The sequence below is a fragment of the Phocoena sinus genome, chromosome 19 (genome assembly GCF_008692025.1).
Source record: "Phocoena sinus isolate mPhoSin1 chromosome 19, mPhoSin1.pri, whole genome shotgun sequence".
NCBI lineage: Eukaryota > Metazoa > Chordata > Mammalia > Artiodactyla > Phocoenidae > Phocoena > Phocoena sinus.
Genome location: NC_045781.1, coordinates 6,507,911 through 6,525,524, shown reverse-complemented (window position 1 = coordinate 6,525,524; position 17,614 = coordinate 6,507,911). Strand labels below are relative to the sequence as shown.

Genomic DNA, 17,614 nt, shown 5'->3' with positions numbered 1-17,614 from the left:
CGGTTTACTGGGACTAGAAGCCCTGACCACGAACAGAATTCCCAGAACAGAGAGCGGCAGGAGGGTGCAGGCGGTCACGAAGGGATGTGGCCATCCTAAAATATCCACTCATCCCTTCATTCCACAGTGTGCATTAAATGCCTCTGTGCACCTCCCAGAGCTCACATCCCTGTATGGGAGGACGGACGAGACCTCAAATTCACCACCCTGCCGGTACAGGAAGGCCTCCCCGCCTAGTCTGGCGCGGGACAACCCGGGGTGGAATCCAGGCGGCTGTGTGACCTTGGGCAGCTCGCTTAGCCTCTCTGTGCCTCAGTTTTCTCTGCTCTAAAATGGGACTAATAGCACCTACTTGATAGGGCTGTCTGAGCATTAAATGAGTTAATATTTGTAAATCACTTTGAAGGGCCTGGTGTGTTTGTTAAACCAATTGCTAAAAATTCCCACTTTACAGAAGAGAAAACTGAGGATCACAGTAGGGGAGTGAATCACCAAAGCCACATTTCCCCACCTAGGGAGATCTCTGAGTTGAGTCCAGTGACCTTGATTCCACGACCAGAGTTTTTCCTCGGCATTGTGCTTGCGGTAGAAGTAAACCCAGTTCCCTTGGCATAGTTGGCGGGGGGCGGGGAGCTGCCCAAGCCAGTGAAATACTGCAAAGGAGCCCAGGGTCCAACTAGACAACAGTTAGTACTGGAGTCACAGCTGAATCTAGCGTGGGGCCCTGTCTCTGGGTCAGTGGAATAGCCAGACAAGTAAATAAATCATTTTCTTACAATGAGCGACATCCAGATTGCAGTAAAGACATAAAGAGAAAGTAATGTGAGCTGGTCAGTAAGTGTTATGGAGCTATACTGCCTCTTTAGTACTGAACCGTGATGAATTATGAAGTAAGGTTGGGCGTGGCATTAACCCTCCTTCAGGAGAAGGGATCTAACAGGGCTAGAAGGCAAAGGCCAGTTACATTAACAGGTCCCGAGATTCCTGTATCACCTACGTATGCTGCTCTATGGTCTTGCCCTGAATGTTCAACCATGTTCAAGTTCCACCTGGAGTTCCCAATGACCATCTGACCAAGTGTACTGGGTTGGATAGTGTCTCCTCCACATTTATGTTCTTCCCAGAGCCCCAGAATGTGACTTTGTTTGGAAATAGTGTCATTGCAGATGTAATTGGTTAAGATGAGGTCACATTACCGTAGGGTGGGTCATTCATCCCATATAACTGATGTCCTTACAAGAAGATAAGAAACACAGAGATGCAGGGAGAAGGCCAGGTGAAGACAGAGGCAGGGATGCATCCACAAGCCAAGGGATGCCAGAGATTGCCAGAAGTCACCAGAAGCTGGAAGAGGCAAGGAAGGGTCCTTCCCTAGAGACTTCAGAGAGAGGAGAGCCCTGCCAACACCATGATTTTGGACTTCTAGCCTCCAGAACTGTGAGAAAATACATTTCTGTTATTTGAAGCACCACAGTTTGTGGTGCTTTATTACGGTAGTGCTAGGAAAACAATCCACCAGGGGGTAAATGACTCAGTCCTGTTTCATAGCTGGTTTGAATTACTATGTTGATAATAGCCAGAAATGTGCTGTTTCTGTATTAGTGGCCCTGAGGACTTAAAAAAATTGTGTTAAAAATACAAAATATATAGCAGCACTGTTTACAGTAGCAAGACAGGGAAGCAACCTAAATTTCCATCGACAGAAGAATGGGTAAAGAAGATGTGATATGTATATATACACACACACAATGGAATATTACTCATCCATAAAAAAGAATGAAGGGCTTCCCTGGTGGCGCAGTGGTTGAGAGTCCGCCTGCCGATGCAGGGGACACGGGTTCGTGCCCCGGTCTGGGAGGATCCCACATGCCGCGGAGCGGCTGGGCCCATGAGCCATGGCCGCTGAGCCTGTGCATCCGGAGCCTGTGCTCTGCAATGGGAGAGGCCACAGCGGTGAAAGGCCCGCGTACCACAAAAAAAAAAAAAAAAAAAAAAAAAGAATGAAATAACGCCATTTGCAGCAACATGGATGGACCTAGAGATTATAATACTAAGTGAAATAAGTCAGACAGAGAAAGATATCATACGATAGCGCTTATTTGTAGAATCTAAAAAAATGATACAAATGACCTTATTTACAAACCAGAAATAGACTCACAGACATGGAAAACAAACTTATGGTTATCAAAGGGGAAAGCGGGGTAGGGATAAATTTGGAATTGGTAATTAGCAGATATACACTACTATATATAAAGTAGGACCTACTGTATAGCACAGGGAACTATATTCAATATCTTGTAGTAACCTATAATGGAAAAGAATCTGATAAAGGATAGATATATGTGTCTAACTGAATCACTTTGCTGTATACCTGAAACTAACACAACATTGTAAATCAACTATACTTCAATAAACACATACAGAACATGACGTTTACAACTTTAACCATCTTAAACTGTACAATTCAGTGGCACTGAGCAATTCACAGTGCTGTGCAACCATCACCACTATCTCGCTCCCGAACTTTTTCATCCCCTCCCCCACCCCAAACAGGAAGCCTGGACCCATTAAGCAATCACCCCCAAAACCACTCTCCCCCCAGCTCCTGGAAACCATTAATCTGCTTTCTGTCCCTGTGGCTTTGCCCAGTCCGAATACTTCATATAAAGGGAATCATGCAATATTTATGTGTAAGAACAGAGCCCTCAAAGATATCCAGTTCATAATCTTTGGAAACCTGTGAATGTTAATTTCTATGGCAGAAATGACTTAGCCTATGTGATTAAATTAAGCATTTTGAGATGGGGCAATTATCCTGGATTCCCTGCATTGGCCCTAAATGTAACCACAAGCATTCTCCTAAGAGGGAGGTGGAGGGAGATTTGAACACAGAAGAGAAGCCCGTGTGATGGAAAAGCAGATGAAAGCAGAGGCAGACAGAGAAGATGCTACGCCATTGGCTTTGCAGATGGCGGAAGGGGCCTTGAGGCAAGGGGATGGATTCTCCTCTAGAGCCTCTCAAGGGAGTAGGGCTTCAACTTCAACTTAAAACAACCCAAATGCATTCTCTTACGGTTCTGGAGTCTAAAAGTCCAAACAGAGTCTCAGGGAGATAAATCAAGGTGTCAGCAGGGTTGGTTCCTGGAGGATCTCAAGGTGAATCTCTTTCTTGCTTCTTGCAGGTTCTGGCATCACTACAATCTCTTTGATCATCATCTATCATTTACCTCTGCTGTGGTCCATGCTCCCTCTGCCTCTGTCTTATAAACTTGTGATCACGAGGCTCCACCTGGAGAATCTCTCCACCCCAAGAGCTTTAATGTGATCACACCTGCAAAGGTCTTTTGCCCTGCAAGGTAACAAGTATTCACACATTCCGGGGATTAAGACGGGGATGTCTCTGGGGGCCATTATTCAGCCGATCACATACACTGTCTTCTGGAACCCTCCACCTGGAATGGGACCTAAGAAGTGGCCAAATTGGGCAGGTTTTATGCTTTTTAGGCAAAGAAACAAATCTGTGAGGAATTGACAGGACAAAGAGACTTGGGCTTTGGGTGTCCAATTAGTGAAGAATCTAGTGAGAATTTAGGCTTGGGGTAGTAAATTAAAGAAGTAACGAGGTTTGTTTACACAGGCTTCTCGCCTCAGATTCCCTAGGTCTGCTGATAAGGGTGTCCTTCTCCCTCCAGATGTGGGGAGGGCACCTTTCACTTGAGAGATTTATGTCCTGCTCTCAGGGAAGCAGAAAGGAGGGTCAGAGTGTCCTCTTGAGTTGGCCGTTTCTATTTATTTATTTATTTATTTATTTTTATTTATGGCTGTGCTGGGTCTTTGTTGCTGCGCATGGGCTTTCTCTAGTTGTGGGGAGCGGGGGCTACTCTTTGCTTTGGTGCGCGGGCTTCTCACTGCGGAGGCTTCTCTTGTTGCGGAGCACAGGCTCTAGGTGCGTGGGCTTCAGTAGTTGTGGCATGCGGGCTCAGTAGTTATGGCTCGCAGGCTGTACAGCACAGGCTCAGTAGTTGTGATGCACAGGCTTAGTTGCTCCATTTTTCCCGGAACAGGGCTCGAACTGGTGTCCCCTGCATTGGCAGGCAGATTCTTAACCACTGCACCACCAGGGAAGTCCTGGCAGTTTCCTGAGTAACTATAATGCAAAATAATCAACATGCCATTGAAGCACATTTTGAGATGGCCTGCTCTGGGCCCCAAACACACTTGCACACATACACAAGCTGACACATACCCATTTGGGTTATTCATTGTGAGTCCTGGGGTAAACTCTCCACCCTACTATTTCTCCCGGGAATGGTGGAGCTCTATATCCAGGCAACTGGACCTAGTTTTCAGGCCAAGGAGGCCCAGAGGTGATGACATCTCCCATGGAAGAGAAAGAATAGTGCTCCTGATGGGGTGACAGCTTGGTCCTCAGCACTGTGTCCATGCCATGTGGTCCTGAGTCTCCCAGAAATCCTACCAGTGGCTGGCCTCCCCACCCCCATTCTTTCTGGCCATCTATTGGAAAAGCAATGAATAGTCTACTTGATTTGAAAGAAGGGAAGTTTTCGGGGCCTGTTTTGCAATTCTGTAGAAATTGGAAAACTGACTCAGACCAAGACAAGGCAGAGCGATCGAGTCAGAGACAGAGATCCTGGTTTCCCTTCTCCTCAGAGCCTGCCCCCAAGGCCTGCTCTCCGTGGGGTCCAGGCTGGGCTGTAGACGACAGCGTAGCAAGTGCAAGAGGAGGGATGGGCACCTCGGTACCAGCTGGGACCATTTAGTTAAAAGTGATGTTGCCTCCAGGGACTTCCATGTTGGTCCAGTGGCTAAGACTCTGTACTCCCAGTGCAGGGCGCCCCGGTTTGATCCCTGGTCAGGGAGCTGGATCCCATATGCTTCAACTAGGAGTTCGCATCTTGCAACTAAAACCAAACCAAAACAAAACAAAAACGTCGCAAGGAAGATCGAAGATCCTGCGTGCCTCAGTTAAAAACAAAACAAAACAAAAACATGTCGCAACAAAGATCGAAGATCCGTGTACCACAACTAAGACCCCACACAGCCAAATAAAAAAAAATGAATATTAAAAAAAAGAAGTGATGTTGCCTCCTGTTTGAGAGACAAGCAACAGGGAAGTAAAGTGAGAAACTGGTTGTAGATGAAGAGGAACTGAGGGTTTCCTCTGTGCATTTTCTGTGCTTTTCAGGCTGCATTTATCCCATTTCCTTTTTATGTATTTGTGATAAACTCAGCAATTTTCCCGGTCAGCAACTTCCCATCCTAGACAAGTTCTGGGCTCTTTGAGAGCTGACCACTGCAGGTCCACCAGAGGGCGCTCGAAAAGGCGAGCGCTGGTCCCCAGGATGGGCAGACCCAGGCAGGTGGGCACCGTCGCCCCCACTTAGGTAAACGGTGGCTTTCTGCACCACAGTCTGAGGAGGAGGAGGGAAACAGACTGTTCTGGGGATCCTCAAGACCACCCTGAAGTTTGATGATTCATTGGAAGGACTTAAAGAATTCAGAGAAACTGTTATGCTCAGGATTTGTTACAACAAAAGGACACAGATTACAATTTGCCAAGGAAGGAATTCCCTGGCCATCCAGTGGTTAGGACTCTGCACTCTCACTGCTGGGGCCCCAGCTTCCATCCCTGGTGGAGGAACAAAGATCCTGTAAGTCACGCTGCACGGCCAAAGGAAAAAAATTAGAATAGAATAGAATAGAATAAAATAAAATCTGCAAAGTTCACAGGACAGGGTCCAGGGGAGGCCAGGCACAAGGTTCTGGTGGTCTCTCCCAGTGGAGTCATGTGGACAGTGCTTAATTGTCCGAGTGCTATGGACTGAATCCCCCCATCCCCAGTTCCTATGTTGAAGCCCTAACCCCCTCAATGTGACTGTATTTGGAGATAGAAACAAGGGGGTAATTAAGGTTAAATGAGGTCATAAGGGTGGGACCCTTATGCAATAGGATTAGTGCCCTTATAGGAAGAGACACAGAGACACCAGAATTCTCTCTCTCTCCCTCTCTCTGTCTCTGACATGTGAGGGCACAGTGAGAAGGCAGCTATCTGCCAGCCAGGAAGCAGACCCTCCCCAAACTAACACCTGGATCTTGGACTTCTGGCCTCCAGAACTGTGAGAAAGTGTTGATACATTTCTGTTGTTTAAGCTGCCCAGTGTGTGGTATCTTATGGCAACTCAAAGCTGACCAATACACCCAGCAACGATGTGTGACAGCATTTGTGGAGTATAAACCTTGGTGTCCAGCGTTTTTACTGGGGGTCTGTCATGGGTTGAATTGTGTCCCTCCAAAAAAGATGTTCAAGACCTAACCCCCAGTACCTGTGAATGTGACCTTATTTGGAAACAGGGTCTTTGCAGGTGATCAAGTTGAGGTGAGGTCATTAGGGTGGGTCTAATCCGATATGACCAGTATTCTTATTAAAAAATAAAAAGGAAATGTGGACACCGAGACACACATGCCAAGGGCTTAGGATTCCCTCCCAGGAGCTGGGTAAAGCCCACACCTCTCTTTGGATGAGGTTAATTCTTTACTACATGTGTTGCCAGTCACTTGAGAAGTTGGGTTAGATGCCAGCAGAGTGGTCCCAGATATGTGTCCTTCATTCCTATGTTGTCCCGACCCTCAGGAGAGGGACAGATGCTCATCAACCCAGCCCCTGGGCAGTGCTGACCACGCTCTCCTCTTAGGGCAGGTCTGAGTCTGGAAGCTTCTTACAAGTGCTGCCTAAATCTTTTGCAGGCCCCTGAGCAAAAGGAAAATGTGAGGTCCCTTTGACAAAAAAAAAAAAAGCAGGGAAAACCTTTTTCCTTTTTTCCATGGACTCTCTATCAGTCATGTTTTGTTTTTCTCTTAACATTAAAAAAAATTGTCTTAAAATACCCATAACATAAAATTTACCATTTTAACCATTTTAAAAATAGATTTATTATTTATTTATTTTTGGCTGCAATGGGTCTTAGTTGTGGCATGCGGGATCTTTCGTTGCAGTGCACGGGTTTCTCTCTCTCGTTGTGGCGTGGGCTCCAGAGCGCGTGGGTTCTGTAGTTGCAGCACTTGGGCTCTGTAGTTGCAGTGTACGAGTTTAGTTGCCCCATGGCACATGGGATCTTAGTTCCCCAACCAGGGATCGAACTGGCATCCCCTGCATCGCAAGATGGATTCTTAACCACTGGGCCAGCAGGGAAGTCCCTGTTCATAGTGTTTATATTTGCTAGTTAACGTCCAATCCCTTGGGCTTGACTGGGGGGATGGGCAGTGCAGACACTCACAGGCACCCACTCAACTCAGCACACTCCAGACCCTCTCTGTGCCCAAGTGGTGGGATGGGGGTGCGAGGGTGGGCCCAGAAGCTGTCTCCAGATCCAGGATGTCCCCGGATTGACCCTGTGTGATTCAAAGTTCCAATCCCCCTGGCATGCGCTCCTTATCCATTAGACTTCACTTACAAAATGCAAACTCTAAGATAAAATTATTAGGAATTTCAAGATGGCAACCTCAGAGCATCAAACCCCAGGTGGGAAGCCCTTCTGAGCATGAAGCCATGTGCAAATATTCCACTTCGTACTGTGGAGCTGGGATCCTTGTGTGGACACATACACGGCCCCAAGACAGGCAGGGAGGTGAGTAGACTTTGGAGAGCCTGGGTGGGGGCACTGGGTTTGGGGTCACGCAAAAGTGAGGCCGGATTTGTGAGGTCATACCCTCCACTGCCCGCAGCCCCTGCGTGCAGTAGATGTTTGCCTGGCAAATGAATGAATGAATGAATAAATGAATGAATGAATGAATCCCTGCCTCCAGCACCTCACCTGGAGCCTTTCCCCGCTTGTTTCCTGGGAGAGCCCCGCTCCCGGCACCGCCCGTCCCCTAGGCTGACCCAGGGTGGCTGCTTCCTGGGGTCAGGGTTTAGAGCAGCCCTGTATCCTCTCTCTGCTCTGATGCTTCCATCTATGAAAGGAGAAGTCAGAAGAGATGTCTTCCAGACATTTGCAGTTCCGAGCTTCCTCTTTTACTCATCTGTGGATGGTCACTGCCCCCTTCTCCCCCAGAAGCTTCCTGTTGGGGCTTCCTCCCCGGACAGACAGGCAGGTCCAGAAACTGGACAGTCCTGGAAACTCCTGGCCCCTTGGACATGGACAGGTTGCTGCTGCTGCTGCTGCCCCTGCTACGGGAGGGTGAGTGCGTGGATGGTGGGGAGAGCAGGGTCCCGGCCGGGACAGGGCTGGGGCTGGAGCTGCAGCTGAGCCTCTGTGTCCCCCCAGGGTCCCTGCAGCAGGATCCGTGGTACCAGCTGCAAGTGCAGGAATCGGTGACAGTGCAGGAGGGTTTGTGTGTCCTTGTGCCCTGCACCGTCTCCTATCCCTCGCTTGGCCGGACCGACTCTACACCCATTTATGGTGAATGGTTCCGGAAAGTGGATAGACCATCCCAAATGGACCTTCCCATGGCCACAAACAACCCAGGCAGGGGAGTAAAAAAGAAGAGAAAAATCCCATTCCACCTCCTTGGGGACCCTGGGGCGAACAACTGCTCCCTGGGCATCGCAGAAGCCCGGAAGGGGGACAGTGGAAACTATTATTTTCAGCTGATGAGAAGTGATGTGAAACATAGTTACAAAAATAACCTGCTCATTGTGAACGTGACAGGTACGGAAGCGTCCCCAGGAACAGATAACAGGGATGGGGGGGAAGGACGGACCCCCCTGTCCCTCCACCTCTAAGGGGGACACTGGCGCATGGTCACATCAGGGCTGGGCACACACAGGGGTCCCCTCTGCGGTCTGGCTTCTCCCTCTCTCCTCTCCAGCGCTGACACGGACCCCCGATATCTACATCAAGGAGCCCCTGGAGTCCGGCTCTAGCAGCCACGTGACGTGCTCCGTGCCAGGGGCCTGTGACCGGGCCACGCCGCCCACCATCTCCTGGACCGGGGCTGCCCTCCGCCCCCCGGGACTGGACTCGAAGGGGGCCTATAACTCCTCGGAGATCCTGCTCACCCCCGGCCCGCAGGACCACGGCACCAACCTCACCTGCCGGGTGACCTTCCGCAGGGCTGGCGTGAGCACGGAGAGGACCGTCATGCTCAACGTGTCCTGTGAGCGCGGAATCAGGATGGCGGGCTGCTCGCGGGGCGGGGAATCGGCACTGGTGACCCGGAGGCCAGGGGCTGGGAGGGTCTGCCGGAAGGATGTAGGCCCTGTTCTGCTGTGCTTCCAGTTCTGTGCCTCCTGGGGGGTGGGGGGCACGGAAGGGTCAGCTCTGACTCTCTTCCTCACTGCGTCTCTCTGCCCTAGACGCCCCCCAGAACCTGACCATCAGCATCTCCCGAGGAAATGGCACAGGTAGGAAGGGAGGGCCGTGGGGATACAGCGGGGATGGGAGAGACGGGAGAGCCCCCATTCACTCCTAGACAGATTGTTTTTTATTTACTATTCATTTCGTGCGAAGACGATTTTTCAAACATATGCAAATTATGAGGAAACACCATAAAAGGAAGACCCGGGGTTTCCCTGGTGGCGCAGTGGTTGAGAGTCCGCCTGCCGATGCAGGGGACACGAGTTCGTGCCCCGATCTGGGAAGATCCCACATGCCGTGGAGTGGCTGGGCCCGTGAGCCATGGCCGCTGAGCCTGCGCGTCCGGAGCCTGTGCTCCGCAACGGGAGAGGCCACAGCAGTGAGAGGACCGTGTACCACAAAAAAAAAAAAAAAAAAAAAAGGAAGACCCGGGTGGTACTTACCACCCTGGGTAAGAACTAGAAGATCATCTCCACCTTTGGAGCACCCGATTTTAGCCCCTCCCTTCTGGGCTCGGAGAAAGCCACTACACTGAATTTTGTGTGATTCTTCTTTTTATTGATTTCATTTTACTTTATTTATTTAAAAAATATGTATTTCTTTATTTTTGGCTGCCTTGGGTCTTTGCTGCTGCACGCGGGCTTTCTCTAGTTGTGGCGAGAGGGGCCTGCTCTTCGTCTCGGTGCGCGGGCTTCTCTTGCTGCGGAGCACGGGCTCTAGGCGCGCGGGCTTCGGTAGTTGTGGCATGTGGGCTCAGTAATTGTGGCTGGCGTGCTCTAGAGCGCAGGCTTGCTAGTTGCCGCACATGGGCTTAGTTGCTCCGCGATACTTGGGATCTTCCCGGACCAGGGCTTGAACCCGTGTCCCCTGCATTGGCAGGTGGATTCTTAACCACTGTCCACATTAGGACATTCACAATGTGGTGCAACTACCCAGCTCAACCTAATTCCAAAACTTTCCCATCACCCAGAAAGAAAGCCCTGTACCTGTTAAGTACTCAAGTCCTCTTCTCCCCTCTCTCCAGCCCCAGGCAACTACTCATCTACTTTCTGTCTCTGTGAATTTGCTATGAATTCTGGACATTTACAGAAATGGAATTATACCATATGTGGACTTTTGTGTCTGCCTTCTTTCACTTAATGTGATGTTTTCAAGGTTCATCCACATTGTAGCATTGATCAGAACTTCCCTCCTTTTTTACGGCTGAATAATATTCCACTGTGTGGATGGACCACCATCTGTTTCTCCATCCATCTGCTGATGGGCATTTGGGTTGTTTCTACCTTGTGGCCGTTGTGAATGGTGCTTCTCTGAACATTCCTGGACAAGTAACTGTTTGAGTCCCTGATGTCGATTCTTTTGAGTCTGTACCTGGGAGTGGATTTTCTGTGGCAGAGCTGCCTTGACTTTGGTGTGGCAACATCTCATGATCTTGACCTTCACCCGCAGTGCTTGGAGCTGTAATGACCATGTCTCCTTGTCGACAGACCATTCCACTGCGGAACTTAGTTTTCCATTCCATTTTTGTTTTTCTCTTTTCCATTCTACTTTTTTTTTTTTTTTTAGCGGTATGTGGGCCTCTCACTGTTGTGGCCTCTCCCGTTGCAGAGCACAGGCTCTGGACGCGCAGGCTCAGCGGCCATGGCCCACGGGCCCAGCCGCTCCCCGGCATGTGGGATCTTCCCGGACCGGGGCGCGGACCCGTGTCCCCTGCATCGGCAGGCGGACTCTCGACCACTGTGCCACCAGGGAAGCCCTATCCATTCTACTTTTGACAAGCTTTTGAGTTCACTGATTTTAGTTTTCCTGGGAATGTCCCTTCAAACATCCCCCATTCCCTGGGCGAACAGAATAGCCTTTCTTTTGGGCAATACTTCTAAAGCTCGATTGAGCACACACATTTCTCAACGACCTTGTGACAATGAAGATTCTTACTCTGGAGGCCCAGCGAGGCCTGCAAATCTGCATTTCTAACCAGCTCCTGAAGGGTGCTGATCTACTGGGTCACAGTCCCTACTCTGAGTTATGAGATTATAAGTTTTAGGGCCAGGAGCATAATTGTGGGGCCTCAGGGATGTATATATATATATTATTTTTTAATTAATTAATTTGTCTGTGCTGGGTCTTAGCTGCGGCATGCAGGATTTTTTTTTTTTTTTTTTTAGTCGTGGCATGCTGGCTCTAGTTCCCTGACCACGGCTCGAACCTGGGTCCCCTGTCTTGGGAGCACGGAGTCTTAACCTCTGGACCACCAGGGAGGTCCCTCAGGGATGTCTATTATCGATGCCACTAGATGAGGCTATGACAGAATAGCTCTGGAGTGGCCACACGAGAAACTGGCAATGAATGTTGCCTGGGACAAGAGGAATTTGTCACTTGGGGAGTCAGTGTGGGAGGGACTTCATTCTGGACACCCCTTCCTTCCTCTGTGAATTTTAGAATGCGAGATGTGAACGCCCTATTTATCCTCAGATAACCAGGGCAAAGGAGGTGAGGAGGTAGAGACCAGGTCCTGAAGCGCCTTGAAGGATCTGGGACTTGAATTTTGGATACTTGAACGGCTAATGGTGAGCAGTTCAGGAAGGAAGGAGAGAAACGTGGATGAGGGCAAATGCCTCAGAGAAGTTAAGGGGCAACCCGTGTCCATCCACAGATGGACAGATGAACAAAACATGGCCTATTCAGACAATGGATGAGATTCAGCCACGAAAAGGAATGAGGCACTGACACACGTAGATGAACCTTGGAAACATGCTGAGGGGAAGAAGCTGGATATTTACACGCCATGGCCGGAAGAGACAGATCCACAGAGACAGAAATTAGTGGTTGCGTAGGGCTGGGGTGATGGGAGGATTGCGGGTGGTGGCTAAGGGGTGCAGAGTATTGTGGGGGGTCATGAAAATGTTCTAGAATTGATTGCGGTGATAGTTATCGCATGACTTTTAGGTGGTATGTAAATGGAGTTGCATGGTATGTGAATTATATCTCAATAAAGCTGCTTAAAAAACTACTTGTGGGGGCTTCCCTGGTGGCACAGTGGTTGAGAGTCCGCCTGCCAATACAGGGGGCACGGGTTCGTGCCCTAGTCCGGGAAGATCCCACATGCCGCGGAGCGGCTGGGCCCGTGAGCCATGGCCACTGAGCCTGCGTGTCCGGAGCCTGTGCTCCGCAAACGGGAGAGGCCACAACAGTGAGAGGCCCACATACCGCAAAAAAAACAAAAACAAAAACAAAAACAAAAAAAACTACTTGTGGGATTCCTTCCCAACTTAAAAAAAAAAAAAAAAAGTAGAAAGGAGAGAGACATAGAAACAGGGCTTCATAGCCTGGGCTCAGCTCTCTCTTTCTCTCTGTCTCTCTGTGTCTCTGTCTCTGTCTTTGTCTCTGTCTCTCTCTCTCTCCAGAGCTGAAATACCTGGGGAACGGCTCATCTCTTCCTGTCCTGGAAGGAGAATCTCTGCGCCTGGCCTGTGTCACCGACAGCAACCCCCCAGCCACACTGAGCTGGTCCTGGGGGAGCTGGACCCTGAGCCCCTCACATCCCTCGAACCCTGGAGTCCTGCAGGTGCCCCGGGTGGTGTCGGGCCATGAAGGCGAATTCACCTGCCTAGCTCAGCATCCTCAGGGCTCCCTGCGGACCTCCGTGCGTCTCTCCGTGCAGAGTGAGCTGGGAGGAGGGAGAACACCCAGGGAGAGGACACTCAGGTCCAGGGGCGGGGAGGGGCACGCTGACACTTCTCGTTCCCCACAGACGCCCCGCAGCTGCTGGGACCCTCCTGCTCCCAGGAGGATGAGGGTCTGCACTGCGACTGTTCCTCCCGAGCCCAGCCGGCCCCCTCCCTGCGCTGGCGGCTGGGGGAGGGGCTGCTGGAGGGGAATTTCAGCAACGCCTCCTTCAAGGTCACCTCCAGCTGGGCTGGGCCCTGGGCCAACAGCTCCCTGTGCCTCCGCGAGGGGCTCAGCTCCGGCCTCAGACTCGGCTGCGAGGCCCAGAACGTCCACGGGGCCCAGAGTGCCACTGTTCTGCTGCTGCCAGGTCAGGGGACCTGTTGAGGGCAGAGGCTTAGGGGGAAAGGAGTCTCCATCCTTTGAAGATGGAGCTTGTGGGGAGAGGGGCCTGGACGGGAGGGGATGAGAGACAGGGGTGGGAGCAGAGTTCTGTTCTTTGGCTGGTTGGGGGCTGCAGAAGAGGAGAGCTCAAATTCTGTGGGAGGAAGGGGCACGAGGGTCCTGGGGCTTGGAGGGGAGTCACCCTACACCCCGATCATCTGCAGGGAAGCCCAAGCTTGGAGGAGAATTCGTTCTGGGGGCCGTCGGAGGAGCTGGCATAGCTGGCCTGCTCAGTCTCTGTTCCTGCTTCATCTTCTTCACGTGAGTGTCATCTCTTGGGGGAGGGAGGCGAGTGCAGGGGGCGGGAAGGGGTCTGAGCCCTGGAATCCCAGGCAGCCCCCCCCGGAGGAATCTGGGTGGTGCAGGGCTTTGGAGAACTGGGCCTTGAGTCAGGGAATCAGAGCAGGGTCTGTCCCCACCCCTCCATCCCAGCTATCCATGAAGGGCGCCCGTCCTCATTATGAAGGTCAATAAGGTGAGGCGCACTCCCTACCCCCTGGCCTCGGTCAGCCCTTCTAGCCTATTTTTTTTTTTTTTTTTTCTTATTTTTTGGCCACACCGTGTGGCACTTGGGATCTTAGTTCCCCGACCAGGGATCGAACCCATGCCCCCTGCAGTGGAAGCTTGGAGTCTTAACCACTGGGCTGCCAGGGAAGTCCCAGCCCTTCTAGCCTCTTAAGCAGGGAGGACAGTAGTCGCCCTCCAAGCTCTGAGCCAGCTGGGCTGCTGAAAGGTCCTGGCTTCCCCTTTCAGAGTGAAGACCTTCAGGAAGGCCCCCGGTGAGAAGGATGCACCCTCCCTGCTGGGTCCCACCTCCCAGGTGAGTGATGGGCGCTCTGCCCTCGGGATCCCATCTGGCTATCTCCCCAGCATGGCCATGGCTGCAGTCCTCTCGATGACTTAGACGCCCATCATGACCCACACAGGCTTTTCCTCTTGGACCCTATCAACACAGTCACCCAGCCCAGCGACCTGGGAGTCACCCTTCCCTCTGCTCTCCGTCTCCTCTCTCAGAGCCAAGGACCACCCAGCCATCTTACTGACTATATTCAGTTCCACCTGGGCCCTCCCTACCCCCACCTCCTCCTTTCTCTCTGGACTGCTGACCCACTCCCCCCCCCCACACTTCCTACCTCACCTCCTCAAGACAGGATGCCACAAGGCTCTCCCCAAGATAATTATTGTCTACTATCAAGTTTGGGGGTCCCCAAGACAAGCTCAATTTCAATAACTCACCAGGAGGACTCACAAAACTCACTGAAAGCTTTTATACTCATGGTTATATCACAGGACAAGGATAGAGATTAAAATCAGCTAAGGGAAAAGGCACATGGGGCAGAGTCCGGGGGAGGCCAGGCACGAGTCCCCAGTTGCCTCTTTCAAGTGGAATTGTGCAGAAGGTGCTTAACTCTCCCAGCAATGATGTGTGGTAACATGTATGGGCTATTGCCAGACAGGGAAGCACACCTGAGCCTTCACATCCAGAGTGTTTTTTCTTTTTTTTGGCCACACTGAGCAGCTTGTGGGATCTCAGTTCCCCGACCAGGCATCAAACTCATGTCCCTGCAGTGGAAATAAGGAGGCCTAACCACTGGACGGCCAAGAAATTCTCCTATACCCAGCATTTTTATTGGGAGTTGGTTACGTTGGCATGGCTGACTGCCCTCATGGCTTAACTTAGTGTCCAGTGTCTGCAGAGGTGTGATACTGTGTGACCCAAGGCCCCCACCATCTGTCACATGTTACACCATCTAGTGTGGGCCAAGACCCGGGTGAACAAAGACACTCTAATCAGTCAAGATATTTCAAGGGCTTAGAGGTTCCCTCCCAGGTGCTGGGGCAAAGGGTCACATTTTCTTTGGGCAAGGTTAACCCTTTCTGGCACAAGATCCTTTGATTTTAGGGTTCATAATGCAATTGGGTGATTGTGTTTGCCTGAACCTCTGAAATGCTGAGTGGTCCCTGAAGGGCCATCCAGGTCTGAGCAAATCCCTGTCCTCACACCATCCATCCCATTTTTGTCCCATCTTAATTTGCAATTATATAGTAATATAATTGACTACTGCTTTAACGCCTGCTCCCCGCCATCCCCCCACCCCCACCCCAGCAAGTTGCAGGAGGTCAGGAATGGTGTCTTCTTTGTTCCTCACTGAATATCCAGAGCCTGGCACCAGGGGAGCTTTTCCATAAGGCAGCACTGGAGTCAGAAAGATCTAGAATGAATCTTGGCCTTACCAATGACTAAACGTGTGATTTGGGGATATTTACTTAGCTTCGATTTCTCCACCGATAAATGGGGATAATGGTGTCTCCCAAGTAGATTGTTGTGAGGAATCCAGGAGACTGGCAACTAATTACTAAGGGCCAGGCATTATTACTCTCAGGCATTTGTTGAATGAATGAATGAATGAATGAATGAATGGGGGCCTCAGCCAATGTCTGGAATGAATAGATGAAAGACTGAATGTTCAGTTTTCAGGTTTACTTATGGACCCCACTTGCTCTCTTCCAGCCCTGTTATCCTGATATGACCCCCTTCTTCCCCTCCACTCAGGGTTACCAGCATGAGTGTCCTCCAGGCAGCCTCCGGGACCTCCCCCTACCAGTGGTGGCCGCCCCCACATCTGGGGTGGAACGTGAGCTCCATTACGCCTCCCTCAGTTTCTACATGCTGAGGCCCCGGGAGCCTCAGGACCAGGAGGCCGCCAGCACCACCGAATATGCTGAGATCAAGATCCATAAATGATGACCCCCAGCTCTGGAGACCTCCCCCCACCAGAGCTCCCCAAAGACTCTCAGCTGAGGCTGTCGATGGGCTGCATCTCATCCCTCCGCCCCACCTGCCCCTCCCCCTCCCCCTCCCCTCCACAGGGACCCACCCCTGGGGCACTTCCTCCTCCCAACACATTGCAATACTGGCCTCTCTCTGAGCCTGCTTCCTGCAAAGTCAATTTGTGTGTTTTCTCAGACAAAAAAAATCATTCACGGGCTTCCCTGGTGGCGCAGTGGTTAAGAATCCGCCTGCCAATGCAGAGGACACGGGTTCGAGCCCTGGTCTGGGAAGATCCCACATGCCGCAGAGCAACCAGCCCCGTGAGTCACAATTACTGAGCCTGCGCGTCTGGAGCCTGTGCTCCGCAATGGGAGAGGCCATGATAGTGAGAGGCCCGCGCACTGCGATGAGGAGTGGCCCCCACTTGCTGCAATTAGGGAAAGCCCTCGCAGAGAAACGAAGAGCCAACACAGCCAAAAATAAATAAATAAATAAAAAATTAAAAAAAAAAAAAATCATTCACTGATTATCTGAAATCAATGATTCAAGGGTACCTCTTGAATTTTGTGTCCTTGATATTTTGGTTCTCCTTAAGTTTCTGGCTTTGCAGAATCTGCTTATAAAATTCCTTGCACTTCCAGTCTGTGTCCATTTACATTGTAATATAGTTTTTAACGGGGGTCACATCCAACTGATTTTGTTCTTTTTTCCATTGAGTGTCCATTTAATTTTTTCCATTGTTTCCATTCATGAGGAAACATGCCCAACAAGAGCATTATGGGCCAAGATAGGGAATGTGTTTTGGGCATAAAGTTAATAACTTCATGCTGATGACTGTCCTTCAGATTGGAGGTGCTGAAGCATGTAATTCCATCTTTCATAGCAGATTTTGCTTTGCCATTTTTCAGGATCACGTTGCATCTCTTGATCAATGACCTTTAAAAATGGTGTCTACCGACAAAACAAGAGCATGGTTGCCACTTTTTACCCCCTTCCTCAACATGACACAAGATGGTTCCATGTGCTCTCATGCTGGCAGAGTATTTGGTAACATCTGTGTAAGAGAATCACATTCTCCAAGGGATGAAGTCTTTTTGAAAATATCGTCATGGGAATGCCACAGTAATTATCCACTTCAAGTCAGAATTTCTTCTCACAGACGTTGAAAACAAACAGATGGTTACCAAAGAGGAAAGGAGGCAGGGAGGGATAAATTAGGAGTTTGGGATTAACAGATACACACTACTATATATAAAAGAGATAAACAACAAGGACCTACTGCATAGCTCAGGGAACCATATCCATTATCTTGTAATAACTAATAAGGGAAAAAAATCTGAAAAAGAATCTATATGTATATATGTATAACTGAATTACTTTGCTGTATACCTGAAACTAACACAACATTGTAAAT

At 50.3% G+C, this 17,614-nt stretch overlaps 1 protein-coding gene across 1 annotated transcript; it reads left to right on the top strand.

Moving 5' to 3' along the window:
- The first annotated feature begins 3,241 nt into the window (after window positions 1–3,241).
- LOC116743483 (sialic acid-binding Ig-like lectin 5) lies at window positions 3,242–16,404 on the top strand. Its single transcript, XM_032611919.1, has 11 exons — window positions 3,242–3,356; window positions 7,503–7,646; window positions 8,073–8,198; window positions 8,286–8,669; window positions 8,830–9,117; window positions 9,317–9,364; window positions 12,722–12,979; window positions 13,069–13,353; window positions 13,592–13,688; window positions 14,181–14,247; window positions 15,982–16,404. The coding sequence occupies exons 2-11, from the start codon at window positions 7,568–7,570 to the stop codon at window positions 16,171–16,173; spliced, it is 1,824 nt and encodes a 607-aa protein (XP_032467810.1). The 5' UTR covers window positions 3,242–3,356; window positions 7,503–7,567; the 3' UTR covers window positions 16,174–16,404.
- The last annotated feature ends 1,210 nt before the right edge of the window (window positions 16,405–17,614 follow it).

Bases quoted from the DNA above. Each gene is read 5' to 3' on its own strand.
- LOC116743483 (XM_032611919.1), top strand. From the start codon at position 7,568: ATGTGCAAATATTCCACTTCGTACTGTGGAGCTGGGATCCTTGTGTGG. The intron at 9,365-12,721 runs GTAGGAAGGGAG...CTCTCTCTCCAG, and splicing joins CTCCCGAGGAAATGGCACAG to AGCTGAAATACCTGGGGAAC. The intron at 12,980-13,068 runs GTGAGCTGGGAG...CGTTCCCCACAG, and splicing joins CGTGCGTCTCTCCGTGCAGA to ACGCCCCGCAGCTGCTGGGA.